The 20478-nt window shown below is 40.4% G+C and overlaps 2 protein-coding genes across 14 annotated transcripts in view; both read left to right on the top strand.

The window, feature by feature from the left end:
* Window positions 1-272: 272 nt before the first annotated feature.
* On the top strand, window positions 273-7884 carry ap3s2 (adaptor related protein complex 3 subunit sigma 2). 13 transcript variants are annotated; one of them, XM_060884916.1, is made up of 8 exons: window positions 273-430; window positions 1480-1571; window positions 2004-2115; window positions 3374-3445; window positions 5983-6090; window positions 6409-6921; window positions 6961-7275; window positions 7560-7884. In XM_060884916.1, exons 1-6 carry the CDS (start codon window positions 362-364, stop codon window positions 6532-6534), a joined length of 579 nt encoding a protein of 192 aa, XP_060740899.1. In that variant the 5' UTR covers window positions 273-361; the 3' UTR covers window positions 6535-6921; window positions 6961-7275; window positions 7560-7884. The 13 variants fall into 13 exon arrangements, with proteins under 13 accessions (XP_060740899.1, XP_060740897.1, XP_060740895.1 ...); XM_060884914.1 differs by having other exon boundaries at window positions 7433-7884; XM_060884912.1 differs by having other exon boundaries at window positions 7378-7884.
* Window positions 7885-12890: 5006 nt separating this feature from the next.
* anpepb.1 (alanyl (membrane) aminopeptidase b, tandem duplicate 1) overlaps window positions 12891-20478 on the top strand; it is a 10654-nt gene continuing 3066 nt past the window's right edge. Inside the window, exons 1-17 of the mRNA XM_060884893.1 lie at window positions 12891-13575; window positions 13760-13902; window positions 14266-14402; window positions 14510-14636; window positions 14846-15000; window positions 15638-15751; window positions 15890-16033; window positions 16525-16590; window positions 17133-17198; window positions 17578-17750; window positions 17863-17939; window positions 18304-18437; window positions 18697-18752; window positions 18874-19021; window positions 19268-19359; window positions 19675-19785; window positions 20101-20268. Of these exons, the coding sequence (XP_060740876.1) occupies window positions 12941-13575; window positions 13760-13902; window positions 14266-14402; window positions 14510-14636; window positions 14846-15000; window positions 15638-15751; window positions 15890-16033; window positions 16525-16590; window positions 17133-17198; window positions 17578-17750; window positions 17863-17939; window positions 18304-18437; window positions 18697-18752; window positions 18874-19021; window positions 19268-19359; window positions 19675-19785; window positions 20101-20268 (2546 nt within the window). The 5' untranslated portion in view covers window positions 12891-12940. The remainder of the gene's footprint in view (window positions 13576-13759; window positions 13903-14265; window positions 14403-14509; window positions 14637-14845; window positions 15001-15637; window positions 15752-15889; window positions 16034-16524; window positions 16591-17132; window positions 17199-17577; window positions 17751-17862; window positions 17940-18303; window positions 18438-18696; window positions 18753-18873; window positions 19022-19267; window positions 19360-19674; window positions 19786-20100; window positions 20269-20478) is intronic.

The following is a 20478-nucleotide window of genomic DNA, read 5'->3' as shown; positions in this document are numbered from 1 at the left end:
AAACTGCAATTTTAATCATAAAACACAACACGAATAAAAATGGCCTTTTCTCACTAATAATATTTCTGTTCATCTATAAAGGATAAAAATTTGTTAGGTTACATTTATTATCATTTTATTATCACGTGAAATTATTAGCTTTTAATAAATACTGCAACACCGTATTGTTACCTATAATACACATAAATATACATATTTATAACATACTTATATATACAATGTGTATTTATTTGTTTGTTAATGACGCTTGAGAGCTTTTATTTTGACAGGGTACAGGTGTGTGAACTCGCCACTAATGTTGTTTTCATGACGAAAGGCGAAATTAATTCCTATCAGTTGCACAAAACACCGAAAGCACAAGATGATCAAAGCGATTCTGATTTTTAATAACCACGGGAAACCGCGACTCATTCGATTCTATCAGTATTTTGTGAGTGCGCTTTAAAAAGGGTTAGGGTTAGGGTTAGGGTTAGGAACTGATGTGCAGCTGATTTAATATCCGTCCGGTTTATTTATGTGTTTAAGTTCATTGTTTTAAATATATTACTTTAATATTCCTGTTCTCAAGTGTTAATATCTTTATCTAATGTGTGTGTGTGTGTGTGTGTGTGTCTGTCTGTGTGTTTCTGTGTGTGTCTGTGCATGTGGGGGGGGGGTCTCTGTGTGTTTGTGTGTGTCTGTGTGTGTGTGGGGGGGTCTCTGTGTGTTTGTGTGTGTCTCTGTGTGTTTGTGTGTGTCTCTGTGTGTGTGTGGGGGGTCTCTGTGTGTTTGTGTGTGTCTGTGTGTGTGTGGGGGGGTCTCTGTGTGTTTGTGTGTGTCTCTGTGTGTTTGTGTGTGTCTCTGTGTGTGTGGGGGGGGTCTCTGTGTGTTTGTGTGTGTCTGTGTGTGTGTGGGGGGGTCTCTGTGTGTTTGTGTGTGTCTCTGTGTGTTTGTGTGTGTCTGTGTGTGTGGGGGGGTCTCTGTGTGTTTGTGTGTGTCTCTGTGTGTGTGGGGGGGGTCTCTGTGTGTTTGTGTGTGTCTGTGCATGGGGGGGGGGGTCTCTGTGTGTTTGTGTGTCTGTGTGTGTGTGGGGGGGGGTCTCTGTGTGTTTCTGTGTGTCTCTGTGTGTTTGTGTGTGTCTCTGTGTGGGGGGGGGTCTCTGTGTGTTTGTGTGTGTCTGTGTGTGTGGGGGGGGTCTCTGTGTGTTTGTGTGTGTCTGTGTGTGTGTGGGGGGGGTCTCTGTGTGTTTGTGTGTGTTTGTGTGTGTCTCTGTGTGTGTGGGGGGGTCTCTGTGTTTGTGTGTGTTTGTGTGTGTCTCTGTGTGTGTGGGGGGTCTCTGTGTGTTTGTGTGTGTGTCTGTGTGTGTGTGTCTGTGTGCGTGTGTGTGTGTGTCTGTCTGTCTGTGTGTCTATGCATGTGTGTGTGTATCTGTGTGTGTGTCTGTGTGTGTGTATCTGTGTGTGTGTGTGTGTGTGTGTGTGTGTGTGTGTGTGTGTTCAGGCAGAAGACATGCAGCAGCAGATTATCAGAGAGACCTTTCACTTGGTGTCTAAGAGAGATGATAATGTCTGCAACTTCCTTGAAGGTGGCAGGTAAAATAATAATAAACAGAAAAAGCTACAAGTGATTTTAGTTCTATTATTTATATTATTTATATCTTATATTATTTATATTATTTTATATTATTTATATTATTTTATATTATTTATATTATTTATATTATGATTTTTTTCTGGTTCAGTCAGAGTAGAATTGTGATTCAGGGAAGAGAGTCAGAGAAGCAGAAGAACACAGAGACACTGAAGAACAGAAGCGTCTCAGAGATTTACTCAGAATAAATTAATAAAGAGTTTGTTTCCATTCGTCACTTTTCAGCGTCACACTGAGTTTGAGCTGACTGTTTAGTGACAGTGATGAAATCGCAGCTCAGTCACTGTTTTGTTCATGTGAATAACTGAAGACGAGATGAAGAGACGAGTGTGAAGTCCTCTCTGTAATAAACTCTTAATATTGTCTTATTTCAGTCTGATTGGTGGATCGGACTACAAACTGATCTACAGACATTACGCCACGCTGTACTTTGTGTTTTGTGTCGATTCATCTGAGAGTGAACTCGGCATTCTGGACCTCATTCAGGTGAATCATGACATCATCATCATCATCATCATCATCATCACACGTGAACCACATCTTACAGTGTCTTCATTCAGCCAATAGCATTAAAAAATTAAATTTAGATTAAAAAAAATTCACAATAAATATTCAGGAGATTGGATTATTAAACTATTTTCTTCAGCTGCTCTCTATTTTATTCACATTTAAATATAAAATATTACAGCATAATATTTTTATGAATATTGCTATATCTGTGTGTGTGTCTGTGTGTGTGTGTGTGTGTGTGGGTCTGTGTGTCTGTGTGTGTGTGTCTGTGTGTGTATGTGGGTCTGTGTGTGTGCCTGTGTGTGTGTCTGTGTGTGGGTCTGTGTGGGTCTGTGTGTGTGTGTGTTGGTCTGTGTGTGGGTCTGTGTGTGTGTCTGTGTGTGGGTCTGTGTGTGGGTCTGTCTGTGTGTGGGTCTGTGTGGGTCTGTGTGTGTGTGTGTCTGTGTGTGTATGTGGGTCTGTGTGTGGGTCTGTGTGTGTGTCTGTGTGTGGGTCTGTGTGTGTGTGTGGGTCTGTGTGTGGGTCTGTGTGTGTGTCTGTGTGTGGGTCTGTGTGTGGGTCTGTGTGTGTGTCTGTGTGTGTGCCTGTGTGTGGGTCTGTGTGTGTGCCTGTGTGTGTGCCTGTGTGTGTGCCTGTGTGTGTGCCTGTGTGTGGGTCTGTGTGGGTCTGTGTGTGGGTCTGTGTGTGGGTCTGTGTGTGTGTCTGTGTTTTTGTCTGTGTGTGTGCCTGTGTGTGTGTGTGTGTGTGTGGGTCTGTGTGTGCCTGTGTGTGTGCCTGTGTGTGTGTCTGTGTGTGTGTGTCTGTGTGTGTGTGTGTGTCTGTGTGTGTGTCTGTGTGTGGGTCTGTGTGTGTCTGTGTGGGTCTGTGTGTGTGTCTGTGTGTGTGCCTGTGTGTGTGTCTGTGTGTGTGCCTGTGTGTGTGCCTGTGTGTGGGTCTGTGTGTGAGTCTGTGTGGGTCTGTGTGTGGGTCTGTGTTTTTGTCTGTGTGTGTGCCTGTGTGTGTGTCTGTGTGTGTGTGGGTCTGTGTGTGCCTGTGTGTGTGCCTGTGTGTGTGTCTGTGTGTGTGTCTGTGTGTGTGTGTCTGTGTGTGGGTCTGTGTGTGTGTGGGTCTGTGTGTGCATGTGTGTGTGCATGTGTGTGTGTCTGTGTGTGTGTCTGTGTGTGTCTGTGTGTGTGTCTGTGTGTGTCTGTGTGTGTCTGTGTGTGTGTCTGTGTGTGGGTCTGTTATGGATCAGGTATTTGTGGAGACTCTGGATAAATGCTTTGAGAATGTATGTGAACTCGACCTGATCTTCCACATGGATAAAGTGAGTATGACATCACTTCCTGCTTTATAGTGTCAATCCAATCAGGTTCCTTTGCTAGAAAACAAATCTGCTGATTCACACACAGGCATAAAGACATACACACTTTAGTTAAAGTTTGGTAGAGTCTCATTAATGCTTTATTAATTATTAACATTGTGTGTTATTACAGCAGTGTGTGTGTGTGGTGTGTGTGGTGTGTGTTATTACAGCAGTGTGTGTTATTACAGCAGTGTGTGTGTGGTGTGTGTGGTGTGTGTTATTACAGCAGTGTGTGTTATTACAGCAGTGTGTGTGTGGTGTGTGTTGTTACAACAGTGTGTGTTATTACAGCAGTGTGTGTGTGGTGTGTGTTATTACAGCAGTGTGTGTTATTACAGCAGTGTGTGTGTGGTGTGTGTTATTACAGCAGTGTGTGTTATTACAGCAGTGTGTGTGTGGTGTGTGTTATTACAGCAGTGTGTGTTATTACAGCAGTGTGTGTGTGGTGTGTGTTATTACAGCAGTGTGTGTTATTACAGCAGTGTGTGTGGTGTGTGTTATTACAGCAGTGTGTGTTATTACAGCAGTGTGTGTGTGGTGTGTGTTGTTACAACAGTGTGTGTTATTACAGCAGTGTGTGTGGTGTGTGTTATTACAGCAGTGTGTGTGTGTGGTGTGTTATTACAGCAGTGTGTGTGTGGTGTGTGTTATTACAGCAGTGTGTGTTATTACAGCAGTGTGTGTGGTGTGTGTTATTACAGCAGTGTGTGTGTGTGGTGTGTTATTACAGCAGTATGTGTTATTACAGCAGTGTGTGTGTGGTGTGTTATTACAGCAGTGTGTGTGTGTGGTGTGTTATTACAGCAGTGTGTGTGTGTGGTGTGTTATTACAGCAGTATGTGTTATTACAGCAGTGTGTGTGTGGTGTGTGTTATTACAGCAGTGTGTGTTATTACAGCAGTGTGTGTGGTGTGTGTTATTACAGCAGTGTGTGTTATTACAGCAGTGTGTGTGTGGTGTGTGTTGTTACAACAGTGTGTGTTATTACAGCAGTGTGTGTGGTGTGTGTTATTACAGCAGTGTGTGTGTGTGGTGTGTTATTACAGCAGTGTGTGTGTGGTGTGTGTTATTACAGCAGTGTGTGTTATTACAGCAGTGTGTGTGGTGTGTGTTATTACAGCAGTGTGTGTGTGTGGTGTGTTATTACAGCAGTGTGTGTGTGGTGTGTTATTACAGCAGTGTGTGTGTGTGTGGTGTGTGTGGTGTGTGTTATTACAACAGTGTGTGTTATTACAGCAGTGTGTGTGGTGTGTGTGGTGTGTGTTATTACAGCAGTGTGTGTTATTACAGCAGTGTGTGTGTGGTGTGTTATTACAGCAGTATGTGTTATTACAGCAGTGTGTGTGTGGTGGGTTATTACAGCAGTGTGTGTGTGTGGTGTGTTATTACAGCAGTGTGTGTGTGGTGTGTTATTACAGCAGTATGTGTTATTACAGCAGTGTGTGTGTGGTGTGTGTTATTACAGCAGTGTGTGTGTGGTGTGTTATTACAGCAGTATGTGTTATTACAGCAGTGTGTGTGTGGTGTGTTATTACAGCAGTGTGTGTGTGTGGTGTGTTATTACAGCAGTGTGTGTGTGTGGTGTGTGTGGTGTGTGTTATTACAACAGTGTGTGTTATTACAGCAGTGTGTGTGTGGTGTGTGTGGTGTGTGTTATTACAGCAGTGTGTGTTATTACAGCAGTGTGTGTGTGGTGTGTGTTGTTACAATAGTGTGTGTTATTACAGCAGTGTGTGTGTGGTGTGTGTTATTACAGCAGTGTGTGTTATTACAGCAGTGTGTGTGTGGTGTGTTATTACAGCAGTGTGTGTGCGTGGTGTGTTATTACAGCAGTGTGTGTGTGGTGTGTGTTATTACAGCAGTGTGTGTTATTACAGCAGTGTGTGTGGTGTGTGTTATTACAGCAGTGTGTGTTATTACAGCAGTGTGTGTGGTGTGTGTTATTACAACAGTGTGTGTTATTACAGCAGTGTGTGTGGTGTGTGTTATTACAGCAATGTGTGTTATTACAGCAGTGTGTGTGTGGTGTGTTATTACAGCAGTGTGTGTTATTACAGCAGTGTGTGTGTGGTGTGTGTTATTACAGCAGTGTGTGTTATTACAGCAGTGTGTGTGGTGTGTGTTATTACAGCAGTGTGTGTGTGGTGTGTTATTACAGCAGTGTGTGTGTGTGGTGTGTTATTACAGCAGTGTGTGTTATTACAGCAGTGTGTGTGTGGTGTGTTATTACAGCAGTGTGTGTGTGTGTGGTGTGTTATTACAGCAGTGTGTGTTATTACAGCAGTGTGTGTGTGGTGTGTTATTACAGCAGTGTGTGTTATTACAGCAGTGTGTGTGTGGTGTGTGTTATTACAGCAGTGTGTGTTATTACAGCAGTGTGTGTGTGGTGTGTTATTACAGCAGTGTGTGTTATTACAGCAGTGTGTGTGTGGTGTGTTATTACAGCAGTGTGTGTGTGGTGTGTTATTACAGCAGTGTGTGTGTGTGTGTGTGTGTAGGTGCACTATATCCTGCAGGAGGTGGTGATGGGGGGGATGGTCCTTGAGACCAACATGAATGAAATTGTTGCTCAGGTTGAACTTCAGAACCGAATGGAGAAGTCTGAGGTCTGTACAACACACACACACACACACACACACTCGCGCACACACAAACACACTTGCACACACTCACACACACACACGCACATTTACTCACACACACACACACAAGTGTAAATGATTGTCTCTGTAGTTCAGAGTTGAACATTTACTTTATAATAAATGCAGGAGATCTGAGGTTTGGTATTTTGTACAATATTAATTTTAGTTTTTATTTATCTGTAATTATTATAATAATTATTTAATAAATATTTATTTCCTTTGGTAATGTAAAGTGCTGTTTCTGAAATAAAATGGGCTTCTTCTTCTTCTTGTGTCCCTCAGGGTGGACTGTCCGCCGCTCCAGCTCGCGCCGTCTCGGCAGTGAAAAACATGAACCTTCCAGAAATCCCTCGTAACATCAACATCGGAGACATTAACATCAAAGTGCCGAGCCTGTCTCCGTTCTGAGAGCAACATCGTTCTTCTCATTAACACTGGAATCTTTTCCCATTAACTCACTTCTCTTTTTGCTGAGACTGAATTTCATTTAGGGGCCAAAATCCACTCTGAATCCACGAGTGACTGATTTCCTCATGAAATAAACTGTGTGTGTCTGTGTTTGTGTATGTGACTGTGTATGTGTGTGAGTGAGTGTGTGAGAGAGTGTGTGTGTTTGCGTGAGTGTATGTGAGTGTGTGTGTGTGTGTGTGTGTGTGAGAGAGAGTGTGTGTATGACTGTGTAAGTGTGTGAGAGTGTGTGAGAGTGTGTGTATGACTAAGTGTGTGAGGTGTGTGTGTGAGTGTGTGTGTGTGTGTGTGTGTGAGAGTGTGTGTATGACTGTGTAAGTGTGTGAGGTGTGTGTGTGAGTGTGTGTGTGTATGACAGTGTGTGAGGTGTGTGTGTGAGTGTGTGTGTGTGTGTGTGAGAGTGTGTGTATGACTGTGTAAGTGTGTGAGGTGTGTGTGTGAGTGTGTGTGTGAGAGTGTGTGTATGACTGTGTAAGTGTGTGAGGTGTGTGTGTGAGTGTGTGTGTGTATGACAGTGTGTGAGGTGTGTGTGTGAGTGTGTGTGTGTGTGTGTGAGAGTGTGTGTATGACTGTGTAAGTGTGTGAGGTGTGTGTGTGAGTGTGTGTGTGAGAGTGTGTGTATGACTGTGTAAGTGTGTGAGTGTGTGTGTGAGAGTGTGTGTATGACTGTAAGTGTGTGAGGTGTGTGTGTGTGTGAGTGTGTGTATGACAGTGTGTGAGGTGTGTGTGTGAGTGTGTGTGTGTGTGTGTGAGAGTGTGTGTATGACTGTGTAAGTGTGTGAGGTGTGTGTGTGAGTGTGTGTGTGAGAGTGTGTGTATGACTGTGTAAGTGTGTGAGGTGTGTGTGTGAGTGTGTGTGTGAGAGTGTGTGAGAGTGTGTGTATGACTGTAAGTGTGTGAGGTGTGTGTGAGGTGTGTGTGTGAGTGTGTGTGAGTGTGTGTGTATGACTGTGTAAGTGTGTGAGGTGTGTGTGTGAGTGTGTGTGTGAGAGTGTGTGAGAGTGTGTGTATGACTGTAAGTGTGTGAGGTGTGTGTGTGAGTGTGTGTGTGAGAGTGTGTGTATGACTGTGTAAGTGTGTGAGGTGTGTGTGTGAGTGTGTGTGTGAGAGTGTGTGAGAGTGTGTGTATGACTGTAAGTGTGTGAGGTGTGTGTGTGAGTGTGTGTATGACTGTGTAAGTGTGTGTGAGTGTGTGTGTGTGTGTGTGTGTGTTATTTAGAGTTCATTTTGTGATTATTTGTGTAGCTTCATCCAAAATATGGAGAAAGTCTAATAAAAAGATGAACCTGAGTTCAGTCTGTTTCTCTCCACACATCAACAACACACTTTATTTATACTGACAGTCATTACTTTAATAAAGCTCTGTAGTTATAAGTGCTTCTTCTCTTCAGAATTGTTTTAAATATTAATAAATAAACATTGAGGAAGGAAAAAAGTCCTTAAAGTAAAAATAACTGCATCACTGAATAAACCAGATTAAAGTTGTGTTTATGTGTTTGTGTGTCTTTAAACACAGCTAATTAATCTACTGCACGTTTCCACTTGTCTTTAGTTTAATGATGAATTAAATGGAGCTGCTTCATTGATGAACGTCTCCTGTTTATTTCTGCACTGTTTATGATTCCTTGTGAAAAACCTCGTGATCTGTAAACACAGGTTTAATAAAGACGTATTATTTAAGCTGTTGCTTAGCGACGCTCCGTTATTAGTTCATGTAGTTCTATAAGTTCATGTCTAAGTCTAAACTTTTAAGTAAATCATCAACGCAGTCTGGACTTTATAATGTGCTTTGTTATTTTCAGCATAAAGTGAAAACAAAGCAATGAAACTTTACTGAACAAATGTGTGAATAAATTACAATTTAATTCTATATACATTTTATTAATTCTATTCATTTTTTAATTACAAACTTTAATCTCCTCGAAGCTCTTCACATCACTGACCTGCTCGTCTCTGGTTCTCTGTGAAAAGGCTTTTTCATGCCCTCCTTTTACCCTCAGAGTTTATGATCTCTATCTGATATCTTTAAAGATAAGAAGTTATCCAAGGTCACGTTATCAGATAAAAATGTTCAGACTTTCTCCTAACGTCCATCATAAACCGATTTATTTGGGATTTTTTTTGTTAGTCACTGAACCCCGGACACACGGAACTTTAGTGCGTATCTGTAGTTTGCTCAGAAACAGAATCAAGTATCATTGAGTTTATTATAAATATGAAGCTGTTTTCTCTCATTCAGCTGATTAAAGTTAGTCTTTTTCTCATAATCTCTAGATAAAGATTCAAATTCCTCGAATCCCTGAAAAATTTAATAAACAACAATAAAATGTAAAATTTAAATTTAATAAAAATTATTTTTTCCAGAGTTTCTGTTCATTCTTGAGGCTAAAACCAAGGAGATTTCATCACAACAATAAAGCTAATTATATTTGTTATAGTTAATGTTTGTTGGTGTTGAATATATTAATTATAAGTAAAATTTTGTGTTCTAGTTCTGAATTCTGTAAATTCTTTTATAAAGTGCATAATATTATAAATTCAATTAACTATTACAAATTCGACTGATTTTCATTTATCTGTAATTGAGAGACCGAAAAAAATGTTTCCAGAACAGTGATTAAAAGACACACAGCTGAGACTGAACACACACCAGGTACTGACCGAGAGCTGAGAGTGTTAGGAAAAGTCCCTAAAACCAACATCACTAACCCGGCAGAACACAGGCGCTCCTGAGAGCTTGTTATGTCAGACATCGAGGATTTTATTAGAATTTTTTTGTCACATTTGTGCTAATCAAACAGTTCTTGCTACAACCTGATGATCATCGACTCGTCACAGAGCAGGCAGTTCTGAATAAATCATTAACACCGTTATATGATAAAGAAACGAGTCTGTGTTTTAGAGGAAGCCAGAAGTTCAATTTCATTTCACTTTCCTGAAAGTTACCAGCTGTTATTATTGTGACATTATCGTCATCACGGTGCTATAACACACCTCATCTTTCACCACTGTGTGTTAACAGATAAGATGAAGACTGTTAGATAAAGCTGTAATAGCGACATCAGAGAGAGAAGGTTTTATGGACTTAAGGATTTTAGACAATTATTCATTTGAATTGGACGTCACATGAAGAACCGTAAAAGCTGATCATTTATCAGGAGATGTTTCATGAACTTTGTACAGAACATCATCAGACATGAAAATAAAGTTATTAAAGTTATTGTAGAAAAAACAGCAGCACTGTGTTGAATCTAAACTACAAGTAATTGATAAATTGTAAAGCATCGTCTGAGAGACGTCCCTCAGTCACCTCAGGCTTGTTCATTGGGGATAAATACAAACACATTTAAATATGTCTGATATTAATCTAGAATTTTTGTATTATATTAATCTTTTTATAATATACATTTATTTGTATTATGTTTCTTATGTTCTGTAAAGGGGGGGGCACGGTGGCTTAGTGGTTATCACGTTCGCCTCACACCTCCAGGGTCGGGGTTCGATTCCCACCTCCACCTTGTGTGTGTGGAGTTTGCATGTTCTCCCTGTGCCTCGGGGGTTTCCTCCGGGTACTCCGGTTTCCTCCCCCGGTCCAAAGACATGCATGGTAGGTTGATTGGCATCTCTGGAAAATTGTCCCTAGTGTGTGATTGTGTGAGTGAATGAGAGTGTGTGTGTGTGTGTGTGTGTGTGCCCTGTGATGGGTTGGCACTCCGTCCAAGGTGTATCCTGCCTTGATGCCCGATAAGCGGTAGAAGATGAATGAATGAATGAATGTTCTGTAAAGCTGCTTTGAGACAATGTCCATTGTTAAAAGTGATATACAAATAAATCTGAATTCAAAGTGTTTGTGATCCAACTGGAGCGAAAAAAAACAGAGGAAACAAATACAACTAAAAAGCTCTGGATGTCTTGTGAGCACCTTCATGTCTACTACTCGTGTTAGTGAGAGGACTTAAGTGTTTAGGTGGAATCTGAAGTCATTTCTGAAAAAATCATCGTCATCATCATCATCATCGTCATCATCATCATCATCATCGTCATCATCTTAACGGGAAAAACCTTTTCAAAATCTGAAAGTGTTTAAAAAAATCTAAACAGAAAATTAAACAAAGTACAAAACAATTGCAGACAGAAAGAAAAAAAATAATATCATATTAAAAGATTTCCTGAGTTTCAGGTTGACATCTAAAAACATCTCTGTGGAAAAAAAGGATAGACTCTTTGATCAAACAAAGGAAACTGCCTCAGTGTGTTGGAGGTAAATATTTTTGGTATTTCTTTCATTATAAAATGTTGTTTCTCTTTATTGTATTATATTTTAGTTAATAAAATATCAAAATGAAATAAATATCTGATACAGGTTGTCACGGTGTTTCTGTGAACCACTGCTAAAAGGGCTTGAGATGTTCTACTGCTTCAGAAGCTCAGTAAGATGTCCAGCACCAAACCCTCATACTTCATTAGCTGTGTAGCTGATATGAAGGTTAAGAGTGAGGCAGCGTAACATGAACAAAATTGGACAAAATTGGACAAACATGATCAGACTTTGTTATGATTAGGTTCATCTTCACTTATTAGCTACATTATTAAGTCCATACTGATCACGATGTATTGTGTGTTTACTGACTGGAGCCCTTGTGTTGCTCTGGGCTTTTATTGGCTCCATACTTACTACACATTGTCACTTTAACCAGCACTTTTTCCAATACTGTGAAGTAAACTAAATCCAGACTGGACAAAAATGTGTGATGTTTAACTTGACCATATCTCTCACTGTCACATTTGAACATCTCATTCCAGATTTATTTCTTCTACTGTTCTAATCAGCTCCACTCTTCACTTCTGGAAGGTTTTTGCACTAGATTTTGGATTGTGTCTGTGTGGATTAGTGATCGTTCAGCTACAAGATCATTACATTTACATTTATGGCATTTGGCAGATGCCCTTATCCAGAGCGACTCACATTTATACTCTCATTTATATAGCTAAGTGATTGAGGGTTAAGGGCCTTGCTCAGGGGCCCAGGAGTGGTAGCTTGGTCTCTGAGCAAGACCCTTAAGCCTCAATTAGTGAGATCAGACTCTGATGATAGGCTGATGAGGAGACTCCAGTTCCAGGTCATCACAAAGATGTTCAGTGGAGTTGATACAGAGTCAGGGCTCTGTGCAGGACACTCGAGATCTTCACTCCAATCTTCATTTCCACACCATGTCTTCAGAATCATTTAATTTTGTAATGCTGCAGCATTTCACAAAGACATTTCATAGACAAATGTGACTCCAACTTACTGTATGGTGACCCTTACGGGAAGAGCTCTATAAATACTGTACAGGTAACAGAACACCAGATCAGAGGGACAGAGATACCTCTAAGAACATGAACAGGCTGAAGATAAAAATGTGTGAAAATAAGACGACGAGGGTGAAGATCTTAATGAAGAACTAGAAGTTTATTCCAACGTAGCAGTGACAAAATACATGAAGTACTTTGGGTCCATCAGAGACAGTAAGAACACAGGACAGATCCTGCTCAAGCATTTTATACTGTTTTCCCTCTATGTAAAGTGTCTCCCAAACAGCTGGGATACACCTTGTTGTCTAGCTGGATGTCTTTAAATGTTAATCATGGTCACGTAGACCTTGGCTTGGTATTGTTACAGTTATCACCCAAATGGTCACTTTAAATTGTAACTGCGTTCACGTAGACAATTTGTTAGTGACGATACTTGATGCCCTGCTGCCGCTTCCTTACTAACGTTTTAATCAAGTTTTATTTATTCAGAGTTCTAAATGTTTTAGCTTATGATATTTAAACCTTTTTTAGGAATGCGCTCTTTCCGATGTGTATCTTGAAGTGGAATCTGGGTGCATTTATCTGTAATATCTTACACCTATGTGGTGTCAGAAAAAGACCACGGTAAAAAATATTAGACAAGGACCTGACATCTCAGGTCCATCATATCAGAGTCCAGAAACAGGCAACAGAAATGGATCAGTGCCTGAGACTGGAAAAAGAACTGGGCCTTTTGAAGTATATAATGTCAACCTGAAATAAATTCTTAAACAGTTCACTTAGCATTATATAATTACAGGTAAGTCTAAAGCAGACGGTTCTTCTCAATTCAAGTAGCTGTCTTTTCCACTGACTCATCAAATTCATGTTAACACTTGTAAACAGCCTGGTGTAACTTTGCCAGATGCCCTCTGAACCCATGGCTTTATTGGTTATTGTGAGCTTATAGATGAGTTATTAAATCTGATGGGAGGAGGAACCTCTGAATAAGAAGGAGTGCAGACATTCGCCCCACTTGCTCCACTGTCAGTTTGCAGCACGTCTGTTCATCATGGGGAAAGGGTTCTATATTAGCAAAACAGTTGGGATCTTCGGGATCGTGCTGGCCGTTGGAGCCGTGGCCACCATCATTGCTCTCTCTGTGGTTTACTCTCAAGAAAAATCCAGAAACAAAGAAATCGAGGTGAAACCAACAGAAGGAACAACAACAACCACAAGCCAGCCAACCACAAACCAGCCAACCACAAACCAGACAACCACAAACCAACCAACCACATCAGTATCCAATGAACCATGGGACAGTTTTCGTCTCCCTGATACACTTATCCCAGATTCTTACGATATCACGCTATGGCCGCGTCTCAGACCGAACGATCAAGGTCTCTACATCTTTACGGGAAACTCTAGCGTGGTGTTCAAGTGTGTGAAGGAGACGGATCTCATCCTGATTCACGCCAACAAGCTGAACCTGACCTCTAAGGCCATACTGAGCACGCTCAATGGCTCTCCTGCACCGTCCATCACATCTGAAAGCACCGTCAGCAAAACCCAGTATTTCGTTTTCCATTTGAGTGAGAAATTAAAAGCAGGAGAGTGGTACAAACTCCACACCGAGTTCATAGGGGAACTTGCAGATGACCTGGGAGGATTTTACAGGAGCGAGTATGAAGTAAATAATGTCAAGAAGTAAGGTTTTCTCTTTTAGACCTTTTATTTTTCAAATGTACTGTATGAAGTTTGATGAAGATTGAAGATGGAGAAAAGTTTTATATATTTGTATATAGATTTTTTTTTATTTATTACAAACTCTTTTTTGTAGGGACCTTCTGTATTTTGAGGTAACTGTAAATTCTTGTGTATATATTTTTAGGGTTGTGGCCACGACGCAGATGCAGGCCACAGACGCCCGGAAAGCTTTCCCTTGTTTTGATGAACCTGCAATGAAAGCTTACTTTAATATCACTCTGCTCCATGAACCAGGAACTATCGCACTTTCTAACAGCATGGAAATTGGTACAAAAGATAATGACATCTTATAACTCGTAGCTCACTTCATGAGCTCAGTAACAGTTAGTGTTTATGTATAAGTTAGGGTCTGAAGTAGTTCAACTGATTTCAGAAATATTTAACAACATATATAAATAATGCGAGTAAAATGCAGTCCAACACGATTCCTACTAACCGCCTTGTAGCAGGTTAAAGTCTATAAAGTTTAAAGTTATGTTTAGAGGCGAAGTTAACATTAATATCTTTAATAATTATATTTTTCACATAACATCGATATCATTATATATCTTAGAATTTGTCCACACTACTCAGGTGAAAAGGTTGTATATGATCAATAGATGTGAAAACAGTTGTTTTTTTGTCTCTCAGATTCAGTTGAAGTGATGGAAGGCGGTCAGAAGCTCAATAAAACACGATACGAAACCACCAGGAGAATGTCAACATACTTGCTGGCATTTATTGTCAGTGATTTTAAAGCAATTGAGGACTTGGCAGGCAAAGTTTTGGTAATTGAATCTTTCCCTACATTATTGTTAATTTGGTTTATTTTATGGTTTATATTACAGTTGCATTGTCTTCAGCAGGAACCAAGTTTCTCTTGTTTGTTGTCCAGATTCGTATTTTTGCACGTGAGGAGGCCATCGACGCAGGTCACGGAGAGTACGCCCTGAGCATCACGGGCAAGATCCTGGAATTCTTTGAAGTCTATTATAATGTCAGTTACCCGCTCTCCAAATCAGGTGAGAAATTAAGACAGACTGGTTAATTAACACGTTAATCTGTCTGTGAATTAGCTTTAGCATCTTGCACCAAGTAAAATCTCCATTAACAAACAATAGCAATGTATAATATGTGACATAGGAAGTTAATCTTTCCATAACAGTGAGTTTATTGTCAATAATAAATCCCCAGAATGAAGTAAATGCTGATGTTGAAATGATGTGTGTAGATCAGGTGGCTCTGCCAGACTTTAATGCAGGTGCGATGGAGAACTGGGGTTTGATCACGTACAGAGAAACAGCTCTGCTCTACGACAGTGCCGTGTCCTCTAACGGGAATAAAGAGCGAGTTGCCACCATCATCGCTCATGAACTCGCGCACATGGTACTTTTAACCCTGATTCCTCTTTACTGTCCCATTCGTAGCAATAAAGTTGTAGTTAAAATTAACTTTAAATAACTAAACTACATTTATTCCTCTTAATGCTGGTTTACAGAAGCAGAACAGATGCAAGCAGCATCCCAAAAGTCTTTAATAAGAAAGATTACATACAAATAAAGACTTTTAGACAAAAATCAAATCTGTAAGAGTGTTAAGTCTAATTAAAGTGCCATTTTATTAGGTTGGGTGTGGTCACGTTGTGGTCACGTTGTGGTCACGTTGTGGTCACGGTGTGGTCACGTTGTGGTCACGATGTGGTTACGGTGTGGTCACGCTGTGGTGTGGTCATGTTGTGATCACGGTGTGGTCACGTTGTGGTGTGGTCACGTTGTGGTCACGGTGTGGTCACGTTGTGGTCACGGTGTGGTCACGTTGTGGTCACGATGTGGTTACGGTGTGGTCACAATGTGGTCACGTTGTGGTCACGTTGTGGTCACGTTGCGGTCACATTGTGGTCACGGTGTGGTGTGGTCACGGTGTAGTCACGGTGTGCTCATGGTAGACCTACAGCAGAATGAAACAGGAATCTAACAGTGATAAATACAGTCGAGTTGTTTCTCATTCTTGTTTTCTCTCTCAGTGGTTTGGGAACCTCGTTACTATGAAATGGTGGAACGATCTCTGGCTGAACGAAGGTTTCGCCTCCTACGTTGAATATCTCGGAGCTGACAGTGCAGAGCCTGGCTGGAATATTGTAGGTTATTTATTCGTTAAACTGATTTTTATTGTTTAAATCAGGACCAGGAGTCTGTACTAAAACCTGTTAGTTTATCAGCCCAATACTCTCTTCTGATTGGCTGATAAAACCGAACACTTCTTCTTCCTTCATCAGACAGATCTGATAGTGCTGAATGATGTGCACAGAGTTTTCTCTGTGGATGCTCTGGCCTCCTCCCACCCGCTGTCCTCTAAAGAAGAAGAAGTCCTGAGACCAGAGCAGATCAGTGAGGTGTTTGACACTATCTCCTACAGCAAGGTAACACTTACGAATAAACCTTAACCCTGCAACTAGGTCTATCACAAAATCCACCCCTCTGTGTAACCCCACCCCTCTGTGTAACCCCACCACTCTGTGTAACTCCACCCCTCTGTGTAACCCCACACCTCTGTGTAACTCCACCACTCTGTGTAACTCCACCCCTCTGTGTAACCCCACACCTCTGTGTAACCCCACACCTCTGTGTAACTCCACCACTCTGTGTAACTCCACCCCTCTGTGTAACCCCACACCCCTGTGTAACCCCACACCTCTGTGTAACTCCACCACTCTGTGTAACTCCACCCCTCTGTGTAACCCCACACCCCTGTGTAACCCCACACCTCTGTGTAACTCCACCCCTCTGTGTAACTCCACCCCTCTGTGTAATCTTAACAATTTTTACTCATTTACATCCTGTTTCTATAATGTACTTGATGTATAACGTGTGTGTGTGTGTTTGTTTGTTTGTTTGTGTGTTATGGCTCTAGGGGGCGTCGGTGTTAAGGATGCTCTCAGATTTCCTGACTAAAGATGTTTTTGTTCAGGGCCTCACTGTAGGTTCCAGCTTTTTTTCTTCTTAATTTACATAAAACAGAAACAAGTTACAAAAAATAACACAAGTTAAAGCGCCCTTCAGGTTTGACTTGTGTTAGCTTGGGCTAGCTTAGCTTATCTAAGTGTACAGGTTCTACAGTAAGTCACAGCAGATGTTCCATATCATTTACAGCTAACAATAAACACAGCTCACATTGTCACTGTACCAAGATGGATAAAAGGACATTATTTTGCTTCCTGATATTTGTAATTAAAATGTGAATAAATATAGACGCTTTGGTAAACATTTCACTGCCGTATTCTTAATTCAGTCACCGCTGGACGAGCGTCAATCACACAAAATCTACCAAGTGAATAAGTTACATGAAGACTAACTGTAAAGACACATAGTATGACAAATACGACTACAGTAAGAGTTACACAATACAACAATCTTCACACAGCTGAGAACAATGTTCAGGGGGTGGAGCCAAATCAGAAGGAAAGCATGAAGTCATTGTGACTAATCCACAATCATTTTATTATTGCTTCTTCTTTCCAGAGCTACCTCAAACACTTCCAGTTCCAGAACACAGTGTACACAGACCTTTGGGATCATCTCCAACAGGTGAGACATTTCACCCTGCAGTCCTGAGTTCATCACAGTAAAGACGCAAACAATCGATGACAGGATGATATAAAAATGGTAGAAAATATTCGAGAAAATGAATCAACACCTTCTGACCAATCAGAATCCAGAATTTCAAAGAGCTTTGGTGAGAAATGAAATTCACTCGTAGGTAAAAGTGTTCCTTAAGTGTTTATTAGATCACTGAGGTTTGTAGCGTCTAAAACGTTCTACGTTTCTAATAGAGAAGCAGTCTGAACTCTGCAGGTTCTACAGTGAGCATTTTAGAGGTTCACCAGAGGAACATCCAGGAAGTGAATTCTGGAGTATATTATGTGTGTTGTGTGGTGTTTAATATCTGGTGTTTAATCTCTTTCAGGCTGTAGATGCTACTGGAACACGGCTTCCAATGAAAGTTAGTGAAATCATGGACCGCTGGGTTCTTCAGATGGGTTTCCCAGTGGTGAAAATTAACACAGCGACAGGAGACATCACTCAAACTCACTTCCTCCTCGATCCTGAGTCTGTTGTGGAGCGACCTTCTCCTTTCAAGTAGGCCGGATTTAAAAAAAATCAACATTTCTTCACAAAAACACACAAGTCCTGAGATGTGTGACTGAATCCTGAATCATATACCAGATATGTGACTGTTATTTTCTTTTAGCTATGAGTGGATTGTTCCGATACAATGGATGAAAAATGGAGATAAGCAGGACATCTACTGGCTGAAGACCAAAAACGGTCAGTAGAGATACAGACTGAGGATAAAACATTTTATTTTAACAAATCTAGCATTGAATTTATATTTCTTTTGACAAACACACCCCTTCTACCACACCTGTTAAACCAAAAATTAAATTTCACCCCTTTAACGCCTTCGATCTCAGACGAGCCCAATGAACTCTCTCATTCACTGTTCACATAAATGTCTCTGGGTTTCTCTGTAAGAACACAGTGAGGAATCTGAAGTTCACCAGAGTTGTTGCTCAGCTACATATTAAACTCTTGGTGTGATCAGTGTGTCTGATTGATTGATGACTAAAATGGCAGTGAATGAGGTCTTAATGCAAATCTTTATGATTTAATGATTTGAAAATCTTTATAGAACAAAACACCATGATGAAAATGGTGGACTCTGATTGGCTGGTGGCCAACCTCGATGTGTTGGGATACTACAGAGTGAACTATGACATGGAGAACTGGAGGAAGCTGCTGCACCAGCTCCAGACATCTCATAAGGTACCGACTACAGCAGAAACTTCTTCTAAAACCAACAACAACAAATGTTTTTAGAAGATTCTCCACCTTTATTACGGGTTTACTGGAGAACTCTGGTGTTTACTGGAGTATGCTGATGGAGCTTGTTCATGTTTGTATGATTATTTATTGTTTGATGAAAATGTTGCTGTGTGGTGATTATTTTCTTTTTCTTGTTGACTTTGAAAAGTCTGAAATAAGATTCTCAGTGACATTGAATCAATGTTTCTTTCTTCTCCAGAACATTCGTGTGATTAACCGAGCTCAGATTATAGATGATGCTTTTAATCTTGCAAGGTGAGTATTAAGTTATTATTTATCATGTTATTTTATATCATTCTTATTGCCATCAATCAGCCAACTGGATCTCACTCTACTGCACTGATATTAGTAAAGCAGGATATTTGTATGTCATCAGGGCGAGAATTATTCCGACTTCGTTGGCTCTGAATACTACACTGTATTTATCAGAGGAGAGAGACTACATGCCCTGGGAGTCAGCACTGGACAATTTGGATTATTTCTACCTCATGTTTGATCGCACAGAGATTTATGGATTATTGCAGGTCAGTTGATATGCTACATCATGTGTGTGTGTGTGTTTAGTGTTCTGGTAAAATGCATGGTGAGGTGGTGGTGTATTATAGTGTTTAGAGTTATTTGATGTATATAAGTTTGAGATGGGGCGGCGTTATGGTGGGGGGCGGAGTTTGTTTTCCTTTCTATCAAATCTAACTGCATCGTTTCACTTAGCAGAATTGACACTTGTTTCTGTGATGTTGAGGTGATCATGTGACATCTGTTTCCTTCAGTCTTACACAAAGAAGCAAGTGGAGCCACTTTTCGAGTACTTTAAAACCCTCACTAAGAACTTTACCGACATCCCCGAGAGTCACATGGACCAGTGAGTCTCTGTAACTTTCACTCATACAAGTATTATAGAACTATTTAGCTTTGAATCTCTGTGTTATATAAATTTAATTTTAAATCTTTGCTGTGTGTCAATTTTAGCCAATAAAAGTTTTCTTTTATATATTGCTTTGTATTTGTTAAATTCTAAATCAAGCAACAAATCTGCATTTTTTTCTTATACATTTAATTTAAAAAATACAAAAATGATGTTTTATTGTATGACATTTAATATATAACTAATAAATGTAGTTATTTTGGTGATATATCGTTTAAATTGTGTGTGTGTGTGTGTGTGTGTGTGTTCCAGGTATAATGAGGTGAACGCTCTGCGTATGGCCTGCAGCTCCGGAGTGGACGAGTGCAAAACTCTTGTAAAGAATTGGTTTGAGGAGTGGAGATCAAACTCAAGTTACAACCCGTGAGTCTAATTATGATCATATACATAAATATATGTTCTTTCTTTGTCTGTGACAAACATGTAAACTCACAGAGAAACAACTAAACTATAATGAATATTAATACACGAGATAAAGATCACATTTGCTCATCATTTTACACAATTGGTTCATTAGTAAAGTGATTTTATTCTCTATAGAGTTCCAGTGTATTTGTTCATGTGTATTTTAACATTAATTCTGTATCAGTTCAAGTCTAATATAACATTACTCTCATTAGCTCTGACTAGTATGTAGGAGTCTGTTAATGTTGTTATTCTCCTCACGCTGTCCTTCAGGATCCACCCTAACCTTCGGTCCACGGTGTACTGCCAGGCCATCGCTGCAGGGGGCGCCACAGAGTGGGACTTTGCTTGGTCCATGTTTAAGAACGCATCCATCGCCACTGAGGCCGACAAACTGAGAGCCGCCATGGCATGTAGCTCCACACCCTGGATCCTCAACCGGTAAAGAAAAGAAGCTTTTATTAAACAATAATGACATAAATGTAAATAAATTTACATAAACATTTGATGTCCTGTAAAGCTGCTGTGACACAAATAAATGTCCACAAATAAAATTGAAATGCCATTATGTCAAAGAATATAACACAACTGTATCTGTGCTCCGAGGACGAGCAGGTAAAGAGGAGATTAGTCAGAGACACAAGCAAGACA

The sequence above is a fragment of the Tachysurus vachellii genome, chromosome 13, assembly GCF_030014155.1.
Source record: "Tachysurus vachellii isolate PV-2020 chromosome 13, HZAU_Pvac_v1, whole genome shotgun sequence".
Lineage (NCBI taxonomy): Eukaryota > Metazoa > Chordata > Actinopteri > Siluriformes > Bagridae > Tachysurus > Tachysurus vachellii.
The sequence above is the reverse complement of the archived record's forward strand: the minus strand, read 5'-3'. Positions and strand labels throughout refer to the sequence as shown.